Genomic DNA, 13,786 nt, shown 5'->3' with positions numbered 1-13,786 from the left:
TCATCCTAGAAACGATTCCAAACAAAGCGGAATTATATTCACTTACACATTTGTAATCCTAAAACCGTAGGTTTAGCCATTCATGTTTTGCTTTTGGTAAGATCACATATTTTTGGTGATCAAACCAATCTTTGAGAGAAATCCAAAGATCTGTGGGATTTTCTCTCGTGATATATTAGTTATTTAAACTATCGTGAAAATGGTGACGCAAAAACATCATGGTTGTTGTCAAAAAAAAAAAAAAACATCATGGTTCTTGCTTTTTCCTCTTCTAACCATGTTTCTGAGGGATCGAAAGTTTTGAGAAGCCCATTCTCTTTTTGCATATAATGTCCATGTTATATTAGATTTTCCAGAGACATCAAGGGCAGCAAAAGTTCAAGCTTTGCCATGTTCAACATGATAATTATATAACAAAAAAACTTGTTAAATATGTATATTTTTTATGAATTTTTATAAAACTTTTGTTTTAATAATAAAAATAAAACTTAGAAGATTATAATCTATTATAGAAATATATATTTAATTTTTTTTTCTAAGAAGACATAGATACATTTCTTCATGAGATATCTCTTGTTAAAGCTTCCTCAATTTGAATTGTTGTTGATGCTTTGTTCAATGACGGAGAAGGAACATCTTTTATCAGAAGGCTCAGAAGGAATCCAATCATCTGTTCATGCAAATCAATCTTAGTCATGCATAATAATAATATATACATAAAAAATCAACATGGTTGTGATAAGTGAGATTACCAAGGAGAATGCAACACACAGAAGGCTGAATCCAGGAAAATAGAACGGAGCGTTTTCGGATAGAAACAATGCTATATATATCCAACAAAAATTAGTTATCTGCTTGAGAACATAGTATTGAATGGTGTTCATAGTCCAGTTTAACTTGTTTATGTACCTGTCAGTGGACTATATATAAATGGAGCCAAGACTCCAGAAAAAGACTTTACCCCGGATATGTATCCCTGAACCTTCCCCTGTTATATGGAGATCAAAAATAAAATTATCATTGTCTGAATTATCATTTTATGGACTAGAGCATTTTATATAATTTTTTTTCCAAATGTCACTCAAACCAGCGATTTCTAGACTTTGTTTGAGAATCTACAGTATTTAACATTTTGTGCCTTCAATATATATGTTTTTCTTTGTTGATAAACTTAATATGCTGATAGTTAACATACGACAGATCCCCGTACCATCCAGTTTTAAATATGTTAATACAGTTTAAACATTTGGTGATTGCTTTGGTGTCTAGTCACTCAGCCATCTATTTTAAAATTTGGATCAATTTAACAGATATTTGGTCCGATTGATTTCGATTTATGTTGGAGTAAAATATGTTAACACACTATTGAACTGTATAAACGTTTAATTCAAAACTAATTGACAATATATAGATGAATAATGCATGTTACTCTAATCCTGTTTTATGTTTTCATATAAATTTTTTGACACTTTCTTAACACGTTGATACTAACAATGGATTGATGCAGGAGAAATTATTATTTTCACGGTCTTACCTGTTCACCGGCTCCCACTTGTCTTGAAGCAATACCACAAACCTATAACCAATTTTAAGTTTTGTTTAAGCGATATAAAAAACATTATTAGTAATTAAGGACCACATGAAGCCATAAAGACTTACAGATGGCATTACGAACATGACTACGGGTACAAGCACGGTCGTGGCATAAGGAACCTATACATATTGTTCAAACAAAACAAACACAATCCTATTGAATTTGAAACCTTAAAATATATTATTAGTCATGTTAAACTCTTAAAATGTCAGTTTTTTTTTGTTAACAAAAATGTGAATTTTATATGTATATGACTTTTGTTTTTGTTTGATAATATTTCGTAGCGAACTCACCCATGCTGACCACGAAACACTAAGACAAGCTGCCTGCACCACAAGCACGAAACACAAATCATTAGCTGTATATAGTACCTTAATTAAGGATATCAATTTATCTAGAATTTCATATATCCAATGGAGGAAGTTGAAGACAAAAGAAAGTTTAAAAAAAGTTTACGTACGTTGAGAGTTTCCATAAGAAGCCCTATTGATAAAACCTTACGTTCTCCAATAGCAGAAACCAATATCGGCAATACAAATAGCTGAGAAAAATAATAACAGCACACTTTAATGTACATTATTTTTTCTGTTATAAACGTTAATTGCATGTATCTTTTACAGTGTTTACCTGGGAGATGGAGCCAATGATGGTCATCAACAATATGAGCTCAGCAAAGTCATTTTTGTTGAACCCAAAACGAGCTTTCAGAAAATACTGTTTTATTAAAAAGAGAAAAAAAATTATTCCACTTTTGTGTCTTTTGTTTTTGTTGACAAGGCCATGTTTGTGTTTATTAATAGTTTTTGAAGTAAAATAAAGAATGTAAAAGTGTGGAGATGAGAAAAAACCAAGAAAGCCGACTGCATTCCACTTTGTGCGAAGGTGGCAAAGAAAGTCACAACCAATGTTTGGACGAGTATGGGGCTGTACATGTATTAGAAAAAAACCCCATATTTATCATAATATATATATATATGTAAATCCTACCATGCATACATTATATTTTATTTATATGAATATATGCAATGTACCTATTTTTTTATCAAGCTGGCCATATCTTTCAGAGACGAATGTCTAGTGTTATAGACAGGTGTGTTGGTTGTGCATCTCTTAGAATCGGCTCTGCTAATGGATCACCACGATCTTGAACCTCTTGGTGATTTCTACCACCATCAAAGTATTCGTCATCATCATCATCATGTAATCTCTCTTTTAAGAAAATTTTCATGTACACCAGGCCGCAGAAAATGATATAGCTGAAACCTATTGAATTACATTTTTCTTATATCGTTGGTGCAATGGTGGGCACCCAATATATAAAGTTGTGGCAAACAAGACTTCAGGAAAATGAGAAATAATTGTATATGATTGGATCATCTTTTGATTTCAATACCTGAAAAGTCGAAGCTATGGGTAAAAAACGAGTTGAGAATGTTGCACAAACTGCGAAATCGATTTAACACCTGCTAAAACTCCAAATATTGCTATTCTTTTTCTGCCATGAACATTTTTCGCCCTGAAAAGTATAATTAAACGAAATGATCTCGTACAAAATTTATGAGTGATTTTTATAAGAAGAAAACAACATATAATATGATCATGGTAATTTTACCACATAAGCATGAGCAAGACAGTCAACGGTGCCTTGGCAGACCATATCGAATAGAATCTTGGTTATGTAAAATGCGTAGAAGAATTTTGTATCCCTTCTATACCCTAATATCGCTGCAAAAAGTTACAAACAGAAAACACGATTCGACATATATTAATTCTGGACATTCTATATTGTACTTTCTTGGATTCAAAATTGTTATATGATAATAATAGTAGTAAAATTTTATCTTGATGTATTCAAGAATACCTAGAGCAGGAATACCTAGAGCAGTATGTATTGGACATTATATCAATATTCCTAATAACTTCGTTCACTTGAAGAGAGTAACATAATATTTTCACTTCAAGTTTTGATGATAACAGTTTATAACACATCTTTGTGGACAACTTTATGAAAATCCCCTATAGGAGGACACAAAGAAAGAATGTTAAAATAAGAATTAATGTGACAAGTAAATCAAAGAGGGTTTCTGAGCTAATAACCTATCTTTTTTATGTAGATGGCCAATAACCTATCCTTTTGCATCTAGTTTTAATTTTTGTAACCGACTCTAAAAGTTCACATGCGGTGAGGAAGAAACAATTGTGTAACTCGTCCTCATTTTATATATGGCTCAGATAAATTGGCAATTTATTGGGATTCATCACCATAACTTTAGAGTAAAATTAGTTTTTCTGTAACGCTTCGAATGTCATATTTTACAGTAGGTTCCATGTCTACTCTCGATTTATAGGCCTATCTCTTTTAATGGCTTTCATGTCTTTTCTCAGTCCTTAGATTTACATTTTATGACACTCTAGTTTGTGAGAACTTTAAATAATTGATTTAATCATGTACCGTCACCAAAGTACAATTATTTTTTTAATGAAAAGTCTTGAGAGAACTTCACAATTAAGCTTGCTTATGCTGGAGACTAGAATAGTATTAGAATGGTGAACTTCCAAAAAGTGGTTGTCGAAACTGTGCGAGTGAGGAGAAAACACAAATAAAAATTATTTGGTGATTTGTAGGATCGGTAAACAAGTCCTCAAAGTCTCCCAGACGTAGCAAACATGCCGTCGGATAATGATGGGCTCACGGGCCTAGTGAGAACGTAAGGCCTACTAAGAGAGGTGGACCCATAGACTGAGAGTAGACATGATACCTAGTAGGAGGTGGCGGTGGGGACATTACAAGTGGTATCAAAGCCAAACCAAGACGAGTGTGGAGTCGAGTGAGTTCACACCGTCGGGGATAAAGATCTTGATCCGCAACGAGGACGTTACGATCTGTTAGTGGGGGTGAATTGTGACACCTCGGTTTGCAAAAAGGTATAAAATAATTGATTTGGCCATCTATGTCACCAAAGTTAACTTATCTTTTCGATCAAAGGTCCTGAGCGAACTCCACAGTTAAGCGTGCTTATGTTGGAGTAGTCTCAGGATGGGTGACCTTTCATGAAGTGGTTGTCAGAACTGTGCGACTGAGGACAAAACATAGAGAAAGATCATGTGGTGATTTGTAGGGTCGGTAAACAAGTCCTTAAAGCCTCCTAGACGTAGCAAACCGGTTGTCGGATAATGGTAGACTCACAGACCTAGAGAAAACATCAGGCCCACTAAGAGAGGTGGTGTAGTGAACCACACTAAGGGATAAAAACCCAAAAAAAAAAAATCTAAGAAAGAGCTCAGAAAGAAGGAGAAGAGAAAATAAAGAAGAAAAGCCGAATGATTTCCGAACAAATATCAACAAGTCAAAAAATGAACCAATGCCCAGTGCCGAACAAGAGAGCCATTGAACCAACATTGTAGATGACCAATAGCTAAAACAATTTCTCTGATGGAAAGTATTAAAAACTACAAAGAAGAGGAATCATCGAACCAAAAATAAAATAAGAATAAGGACCAACAAAGATTATCTAATAGCCAAACATGCCAATGAGTGTGGTACCGTAAGGTTAACGCTGCTATCAGTAAACCAGCGTACCGGCTGTTGTACTACAGACAGACCAACTTACTAGCAGTCTATTTACCAAGAAGCTAACCTAAACAGCCAAATTACCGAGAGGCTAAAATTGGTATGGGGAGGCCAACATACCAGCAGTCAAATTACCGAGAGGCTAACATTGGTATCGGGAGGCCAACGTACTAACAGCCAAATTACATAGAGGCTAACATTGGTACCGGGAGGCCAACATGCCAACAGCCAAAATACCGAGAGGCCAGAAAGGGCTCCAACAGCGATACGTACCGAAAGCCATTAGAATGACATATCTGACGATGGCAACATAGAAAGGGCATTTTAATGTCATTGGTCAAATATTATCAAAGTATATGATGAAATACGATCCTAGATCGAGACATTTTCGAAGGAAGTCGATAAGTCCCGACCCATGGTTGAGTAACTTGCGCTAAAACCTGAATGGAAGACAAGTAAGAAAGATGGAAGCCACATTAGCAATGAAAAACTGAAAGAAGAGCAATACATGATGTGGTTGAAGAATAGTACCACATGCAAAGTAATGATCGAAGAAGAGCGCAAAAATATGGAAAAACAAAGGAGAATCAAATATTCTATTACTAGTTAACCAAAGCCACTTGCCTTACAAAAGGAACAAGAAACATGCAAAATAGAGAAGGAAGACACATGTGTAAATTTATGCCACTTGTTTGTCCAGAGAAAATATCATGAGCCGCATGCAACACAATATTTTCTATCAGCGCCACGTGTTGCGCCATGCAGAACACAAGTCGACACATGGTTACAAAGGGGGAATGAACCTAAACGCCTATAAATACAACCCTCTCTTTACCCAAAAAAAACACAAAAAGACTCTCTAAAGAAACTGTACGATTAAGAAGACGAAGTCGAAGATTCTGGTCAATGGAGATGAAGGTTCGTTAGCGCTGAAGGTCGAGAGTTATCGCTAAAGATCGAGAAGGGAACTATTGTCTGATCTGCCGGAGAAGAAAAAATTCAATAAATATGCTGTTAAAACCATTCTTGAGTTATGATAGTATTGTGTGGGATGTTACATGAGCTCTAGGGATCTTGTACACATCTATTGCTTGTTGCATGTTCATCTAGATAGAATGCATGCTAGAATCACTTGAGCTAAGATGAATTGCATGTAAAATTTGGTAGGAATTCTTGTTAGGTTCTTGTTTAATCACATAAAACTAACAATAGATAGATATTCAGAAGGAAAAAAGTCCAACAAGCTAATCAGGCCGACTTTGAAGGGCAATCTTGGAATTTTGCCTTGGAGCCCTAGAGAACCCTAATTCTACACTCGCCTATAAATAGCAAAGTACATTTATTGAAATCCTTATTCTAACTCACAAATATTATTCTGAGAGCAATATTTTCTCTCGAAATCCAAGTTTAATATCCTCTTTGTAGTTCCCTTTTTAGCTTTGTAACGCTCGTGTCCCGGAAAATAATTAAATATTAGAGTTTATATCAGAAATTGGGTGGATTCAGTTTAATATCGATTTAGATAAATTCTGGTTTAATTTAATTAAACCAAGAAACTCTAGATTTCTCTATAACTCACGCCTCTCTGCTCTCTTTTGGTGGTTGTCGTCGTTCTTGTAGAAAGAAAAAAGAGAGCTTGTTTGTGGAGAAGAGGTGTGAGGAAGGGGAGGATTGATTTTGGGGTGTTAGGCAAAGGAGCAGAATCGTTAGGGTTTGGGAGGAAACACTTTCAACATATCAAATCGACGTCAAAGGTAACGAAATATGGTAGAGTTATTTCCAAGCCTTTCATAGTTATTCTCCTTTTTACAGAAGTAGATTTGGATGTAAACTCGATGAGTTATTGGTAGTTTCATGAGACACGTTTTCTCATACGTGAGTTGGAACCATCGAGGATTGTAACTGAGATAGTGGTCTCGTGTTGTTTCTGATCGGTACAAGATTTTGTGGAAAGATTTGTGACATCTAGCGCTAGCCTTTTATCGGAGGGATTTGATTGTTAACGGTTGGTTTTTATTTTAAGGTTTCTTCTTTGAGACTGTTCTTTTCTGATGTTTCTGTCCAGTTTGTTTCAAAGTTGCTTTTGGTTGTGTGACTTGTTGAAGGACGTTGCTAGGCTGTTGTAGATGCAAGGAGAGCCTCTATTCTGGTTGTAGTTATTTTTTTTAATCATTTTGATAAGGAGAGTGTGGGACCATGAGCTTATCTGAGTGATTTGGTTGTATGACTTGTTTTGTGTGATGATATGTAGGTGTGGTGAATGTGTTATTGGGTGATTTGTTCAATGACTGGTTTGTTATATTTTATTTGTAGCTGTACTCTTGATTTGTTTGTGTGTATAGCTCGTAGATGGGAGGATCGCCTCAGTGGGTATTTCTGGTAATACTTACGCATCTCGTTGTGTTTGTGGTGCAGGTAATGCATGTGTAGCATGGAATCATGGCGATGAAGAGGCGAATGATCTAGAGCCTCGATTGTTGTGTTGTGTTTATCTTATTTTGTTGTTAGAATCTGGTTAGAAGTATGCTAGGTTGATGGTTCATATTGGTTATTGTTGGTATTATATTTTAATATATTAGAGTAGATTTGATATGTCTTCGTTATTTATATAGGGTTATTGTTGGTTTATTAGTTGGGTTGTAATTAAATATTATGTGATATTTAATTATATTATTATTATTTTTTTTTTTAAATGAGTTGAGTTGTTTCAAGCTTCGAGTTCGTCGCGTTCTGATAGATAGCTTCCCTGTAAGCTGTTGAACATAATCTCGATTCTCTGTAACAGACAACCTTATTTGTTCATTAATAAAAAGAACTGCTTCAGTCTTATCCCAAAAATCTTGTATATAGATATAGTGCGAATCCCGGTATAAACAATACTCATGGAATCGTGAGGTGTCCACGAATAGATAAACAAATTAACTAACTGAGGCATCTTTCGTTTTATTGGTACGTGATTAAGTGGCTGGTTTTTCTTTTTTGGACAAACATGCAAGTGGCTAGTTTCTTAAACGTTAACTCTACAATTATTGGTAGTTGGTACATATAATATATAACTACTAATTGGCTTTGCATATCTATTTTTAATTTGAAAATCATATATTAAAAACATCATAAATTTACCAAAAATGGTCAAAATAACATAAATTTTGTTTGTAGTGAACCAATTATCTAACCTTTAATAAATTTTTAAATAAATCACGAATTTTTGTTAACTTTACCAAATAAAACATAATGTTAATGATATTTGTTAACAAAGAGCAAGTCGTTAATTTAATCTCCCAAATAAATAAAAAATATCCACTTTCCAGTTTTGTTAACGGATAATCAAGTCGTTAAATTGTTGTGTCATATCATTCAAAATCGTGTTTTATTTGGTAAAATTAACGAATATATATGATCTTTTAGAAAATCAACAAAAGTTTATGATTTATTTAGAAAGTCAATAAAAGTTAGAAATTTAATTTGTCACAAGTAAAGTTCATGACTTTTCCCCACTAGTTTTCAAATTTTTGAATATTAGAAAAAAAAAACTAGAATTATACATTGCGTAAAAACATTTGTTTTCCATGATAAATGAGTTTAAAAAAAAAAAAACTAATTCAATACTTAAGTATTAAGAGGAAAAAGGAACCTGGAGGAAGAATAGAGAGACACATAGGAAGAGTGAGCAATGCTTTGATTCCATATCTGTCGGATAGAGTCCCGATCACTGGCACCATTACCATTGTCCCTAATCCTACAGTCTTTTTTTTTTACCATTTTCACGGTCAGAAAAATGTTTATAAAATTATAAAAATTAGTTTAACTTTCTGAAGTTTATTATAATGAAGAGGCAACAATAACTTGAAAATATTTGATTCAGTTACACCAAGTAAATTCCAATCATAAGAAGACAAACTTATCGCAATATTGCGCAATATTTATCAAACAGACATTACTACAACTACAACTTTTGCAAACCTTTATTTTATCTATTTTATCAGAATAAATTTGCTACAACTTCTGGTGAATTTCATGAAAGTATATTTGATGACAAAGACCTTCCTGATTTAGTTGTTGGTATAATCCCCTATATATTTCATATATTAATAGAGAAGCATTATTGAAAAAATGTTGATGTGTCATTGCTAGAGAACGCGAAGCACATTTTAGCAAATAATTATCACTAATTATACTAATTATATCTATACCACTATATATTTAAATCAAAATTTATTACATAAATTAAAACTATTTGTAGCCATTTAATTTGAATTTATATTACTATTCTTTAAAAAACAACAAATTATTTTTAATTGATAATTATTCATATTTTATTAAAACAAAATCCATGCAAATTTTTCCACCACATTAAAAAAAAATTCTACTTTCAAATATCTCACGGGTGAAGTGTATTTTTACACGAAATAATCATAAATTTGAATAATAATAAAAAATTACATATTTTATTTTATACAAACGAATCTTATACATAATTTTGTTTGAATCGATTTATCTGCACTATGTGCGGGTTGTTTACCTAGTATAAGTTAAAAAAATAAACTCAAATGATGTAATTATTTAGCGACTAACAAAAAATATCATGTAATATACACTACATATGTGTATAATTAACATGTCCTTAATTAAACACAAATGTGGTAACATGTCATTTCTCGGATTGAGGTTATTTCTTGAGAACTGTACATTTTTCATCGTCTCCATATATAAAAATAATTTACCTGACATTGACAGACGTTCAAGTTTATGAAGCAGTAGTTAGCATATATACCCAAAGATTTAAGAAAGTCATTAACCAAAAAAAAGAGTGATTAAAGAGTTAAAACATGAGAGTAAACGCCAATATGAAACAATAGATATATAAAGGTAGAGGTTGATACCACTTGTTCTACTCCGCTGAGATACACGGCGAGAGAACATGTATCGTTTAAGCCGGAGCAAACCGCGGAGACAGTGACATCAGTTATCACTGGCCTCAGCAAGAACTCGGCGTATCCCGACAGGAAAGCCGTCGTCAGAATGTGTCTCAGCTCCCCAAGCCTATATTTGACCTCCATAAGTCTCCTTTCCTAAACTCTCACTTCCAATTCATAATTATCAATGTATCTTCTTCTGTAGATATGCCACAAACGTGCAAATATTAATATAGTGATTACTCTTTTTGTTAAATCATATAATAATTAAGCTGAGTAGTGTAACACCCTGGCCATTGTCTTTTTACAACGCAAGTTGAATTAATTAATCAATAAAAATTGGTAAATGATTTTGGTAAAGGAATTTTCATCCATAGTAAGATAGTACTATACAAGAAAGTTTACATATGAATTCATATTGAGAAGTACTCTCTCGGTCTCTCCTATCCATATATTATTACGTATATTATAGTTTGTGTATGTAACGCTCCAACCGCTACTTTTCAGTACGTCCACTTCTTCTCTTGATCATGGATCAATCTAATCCGACTGTCGGTTCGTTATGTGCGGATAATTTTAAAACTTTGTTTACCAAACCTAAAATTATATTATCAAGCAATTTTTTTACTGTAACATCATGATTTTCACTTTGCTTAGTGTGCCCAATGTCTATTTCCGGTCGGTGTATCCACCTATGTCCGACAGCCAGTTTGTTACGTCGGAAGGTTTTAAAGACTTGTTTACCGTCTCTACAAATCACCACATGATATTTTCCTATGTTTTGTCCACACTCACACAGTTCCGACAATCACTTCTTGGAAGGTCACCCATCTTAAAACTACTCCAGCACATACATGCATAATTCGAGAGTTTTCTCAGGCCCTTTGATCGACAAGTGCATTTTGGTGACATAGGTGGTCAATTCAATTTTTTTAAACCTCTCCGCAAACTGGGGTGTCCCATTTACCATGTTTTATCCTTATTCGCATGATTCTAACAATCATTTTTCAAAAGGTTATTGTAACGTCCCGACTGCCACCTCTTAGTGGACCCCATGTCCATTCTCAGTCCATGGACCCACCTTTCTTGACGGGCCTCACATCCTCTTACTAGGCCCCGTGAGCTCATTCATATCTGACAGTCAGTTTGCTACGTCAAGGAGGCTTTAAAGACTTGTTTACCGTCCCTACAAATCATCAGGTGATCTTTCCCTATGTTTTGTCGTCACTCGCATAGTTCCTACAATCACTTTCCGGAAGGTCACCCATCCTGAAACTACTCCAGCTCAAGCAAGCTTAACTCTGGAGTTCTCTCAGGATCTTTGATCGAAAAGATAAGTGAACTTTGGACAACATAGTTGGTCAAATCAATTATTTTAAACCTCTCCGCATGTCCTTGAAACTGAGATATATAACTCCAGCATCAAGCAATTTTAAAATTTCCTTCTATACCACTTCCTTTAAAATAGGATTTAGCCTTCGCTGAGGTTCAACACTAAAGTACAAATCATCTTCTAAATTAATCCTATAAGTGCAAAGATCATGCGAGATTTCCTTAATGTCATCTAGAGTATAACCAATTGCTTTTCTATATTTTCTTAATTCAGTGCAAAAGCAATTTCAGATCTTTATTTGTTAAACTAGCATTGACAATAACGGGATAAGTTGAATTGGGTCCTAAGAAGGCGTACCTTAGCCCAGATAGAAGAGATTTTAGCTCTACCTTTGGTGCTTTCAACTCGGACCAGTCATTAGAGCATGGATGTTGTGACCCGATGGGGTGCTCGATCATGCTACATGAGGGGCTGATCGGGTGGTTGGTCGGGTTGTCTCCTTCCGCCACTAAGCTCGAGCTGCTGCACGACATTATACTCAACGGGGTGGTCGTGTAAGTGATCGGGTAGTTGGTCGGATTGCTAAAGTTTCTTCTTTTTGTTCTGGGCTTTCCTACACGATCACATTCAGACTCTCACTCAATATTGGCTCAATGACTGTCTTGTAGGTGTCCAACAGCTCCTTGTAGTACTTTGATTCTTATGAACAAATCCCTCTTTGCTATCCTTTGTTAGTGCTATACTAAGGCAGTCCTCTTCTCCTACTTCTACAAATGTTTCTTCACTCAATTTGTCCATTTCTTCAACCCAGAAAACCTGGTAATCTATAGTTGGTTTTTCATGGTGTCTCGAATATCAAACTACATGGTGAAGTCCTTTCCTAGGTTCAGATCTATCCTTCCATTCTTCATATCTATCATTGCTCCAGCTGTGGCTAAGAATGGTCTTCCTAGGATTGTTGGGTCTTTTGGTTCTACATCGATTTCTAAGACCACAAAATCAGTAGATACTTCCACTGCTCCTACTCTTACCAGCAGGTCCTCCAACAGCCCATGTGGAACTCTTACCGATCTGTCTGCCAAGATTAATTGTATGTTGATAGTTTAAACTTCTCAAATCCCAACCATTTAGCAATAGTTAGTGCCATGATGCTGACTGATGCTCCCAGATCATTGAGGCATTTACCATATGACAGAGGTCCTATCGAACATGGCAGGGTAAAGGATCCAGGATTGCCAAGTTTCTTAGGAATGACTGTTCTCTGAATGATGGCACTACACTCGTGGATAAGTATGACCATCCCTTGGACTTGCTTGATCCTCTCCATCATTGCATCTTTCAGGAATTTCTGGTATGGAGGTATGAGGGCATACACGTCCATAAAAGGCATCGGGAGCTCAAGCTCTTTCATCAGTTTATCGAATAAGGCCTTGTATTTCTCTAGAAGTTCTTTGTGAAACCTCCCAGAAAATGGTAGTGGCGGCTTGTAAGGTGGGGGAATAAAGTTTCATTCTTTCTACTTCTCGCTACCTGTCTTATTAGGAGGGCTTGGTTCTGCCCTAGCATCAACCTGATCAGGTACTTAAGTAGGATGATCGGGTACCAGATCGGATTGAACGGCTGGTTAGCTTGGTGGATGCACGGTAGTTGCTTCCTGACCAAAATTCTCCCCATCTAAGTCATCGACTGTCCTCAGTGATGTTATGTGGTCCGGGAAGGTAAATTGCGTTTACTATGTAAGGGAATAACATGGGCAGATTTGCGTGTAGCAGAGGTGGAAGCAGTCCTGTCCTCAAGCTGCTGGATTCTGGAGTTCATAGCGTCAAACTTAAGGTGCAGGCCTTTGTTGTTGGTTTTCAGGAAACTGTTCATTTTGGTGGATCGCTTGGCTGTGCAAAAGACAATTCTCCAATGGTTGATGTTGTGTCCTATTATGGCAGAATGGTGGATATTATACTGTTTGATTACAATGTCTTCTACATTCCTATATTCCGTTGTCAATGGGCAAATATAGGTAACCTTTAAATTATTAAAGGTTAGTGACTAACATGTGTTTTTTTGTATGCAGGCAAGGTTTGATCTTGATGAAGAATATAAAAAAAAATGATGCGTTTAAGCATATGGATGTCTGTGGAGGTCCTCTAAATCACGTCTTGTCAGTCAGGTCAGAGGAGCTAAGAACCTGAAAGATAGGATGGGTCTGCGTCCGAATAATGTGGGACCAGCTGAATGGCGTAAATTTGTCAAAGATAAGACTAGCAATGCTTTTAAAGTAGTCAGTGATTCATATAAGAGAAGAAGGCATAAGCAGATACCTCATACTTGTGGCTGTAAAGGAATGGTCAGATTGAGAGAAGAATTAGTCAAGAGTA

General features: G+C 35.3%; 1 protein-coding gene, 1 long non-coding RNA gene and 1 pseudogene across 3 annotated transcripts; 1 reads left to right on the top strand and 2 right to left on the bottom strand.

The window, feature by feature from the left end:
• Nucleotides 1–901: 901 nt before the first annotated feature.
• Nucleotides 902–10,283, bottom strand: LOC147927648 (uncharacterized; annotated as a pseudogene). Its single transcript, XR_015581563.1, has 12 exons — nucleotides 10,049–10,283; nucleotides 8,800–8,911; nucleotides 3,181–3,319; nucleotides 2,988–3,110; nucleotides 2,631–2,857; nucleotides 2,443–2,522; nucleotides 2,222–2,308; nucleotides 2,055–2,135; nucleotides 1,888–1,920; nucleotides 1,660–1,713; nucleotides 1,535–1,576; nucleotides 902–988 (listed from the first exon to the last, which is right to left on the bottom strand). The product of XR_015581563.1 is annotated as an uncharacterized LOC147927648 (transcript).
• Nucleotides 6,031–7,851, top strand: LOC147927649 (uncharacterized). Its single transcript, XR_015581564.1, has 2 exons — nucleotides 6,031–6,919; nucleotides 7,581–7,851. It is a non-coding gene; the product is annotated as an uncharacterized LOC147927649 (long non-coding RNA).
• Nucleotides 10,284–12,274: 1,991 nt separating the features above from the next.
• LOC147927647 (uncharacterized) lies at nucleotides 12,275–12,825 on the bottom strand. The gene is made up of 2 exons (XM_087487481.1): nucleotides 12,600–12,825; nucleotides 12,275–12,489 (listed from the first exon to the last, which is right to left on the bottom strand). The coding sequence occupies exons 1-2, from the start codon at nucleotides 12,823–12,825 to the stop codon at nucleotides 12,275–12,277; spliced, it is 441 nt and encodes a 146-aa protein (XP_087343607.1).
• Nucleotides 12,826–13,786: the final 961 nt, after the last annotated feature.

Source organism: Camelina sativa, chromosome 15 (genome assembly GCF_030686135.1).
Source record: "Camelina sativa cultivar CO46 ecotype springtype chromosome 15, ASM3068613v1".
NCBI lineage: Eukaryota > Viridiplantae > Streptophyta > Magnoliopsida > Brassicales > Brassicaceae > Camelina > Camelina sativa.
Note: the sequence above shows the minus strand (reverse complement) of the source record. Positions and strands in the feature narration are given on the sequence as shown.

Bases quoted from the DNA above. Each gene is read 5' to 3' on its own strand.
- LOC147927647 (XM_087487481.1), bottom strand. From the start codon at position 12,825: ATGAAAGAGCTTGAGCTCCCGATGCCTTTTATGGACGTGTATGCCCTC. The intron at 12,490-12,599 runs GTAAATGCCTCA...TAATCTTGGCAG, and splicing joins GATAGGACCTCTGTCATATG to ACAGATCGGTAAGAGTTCCA.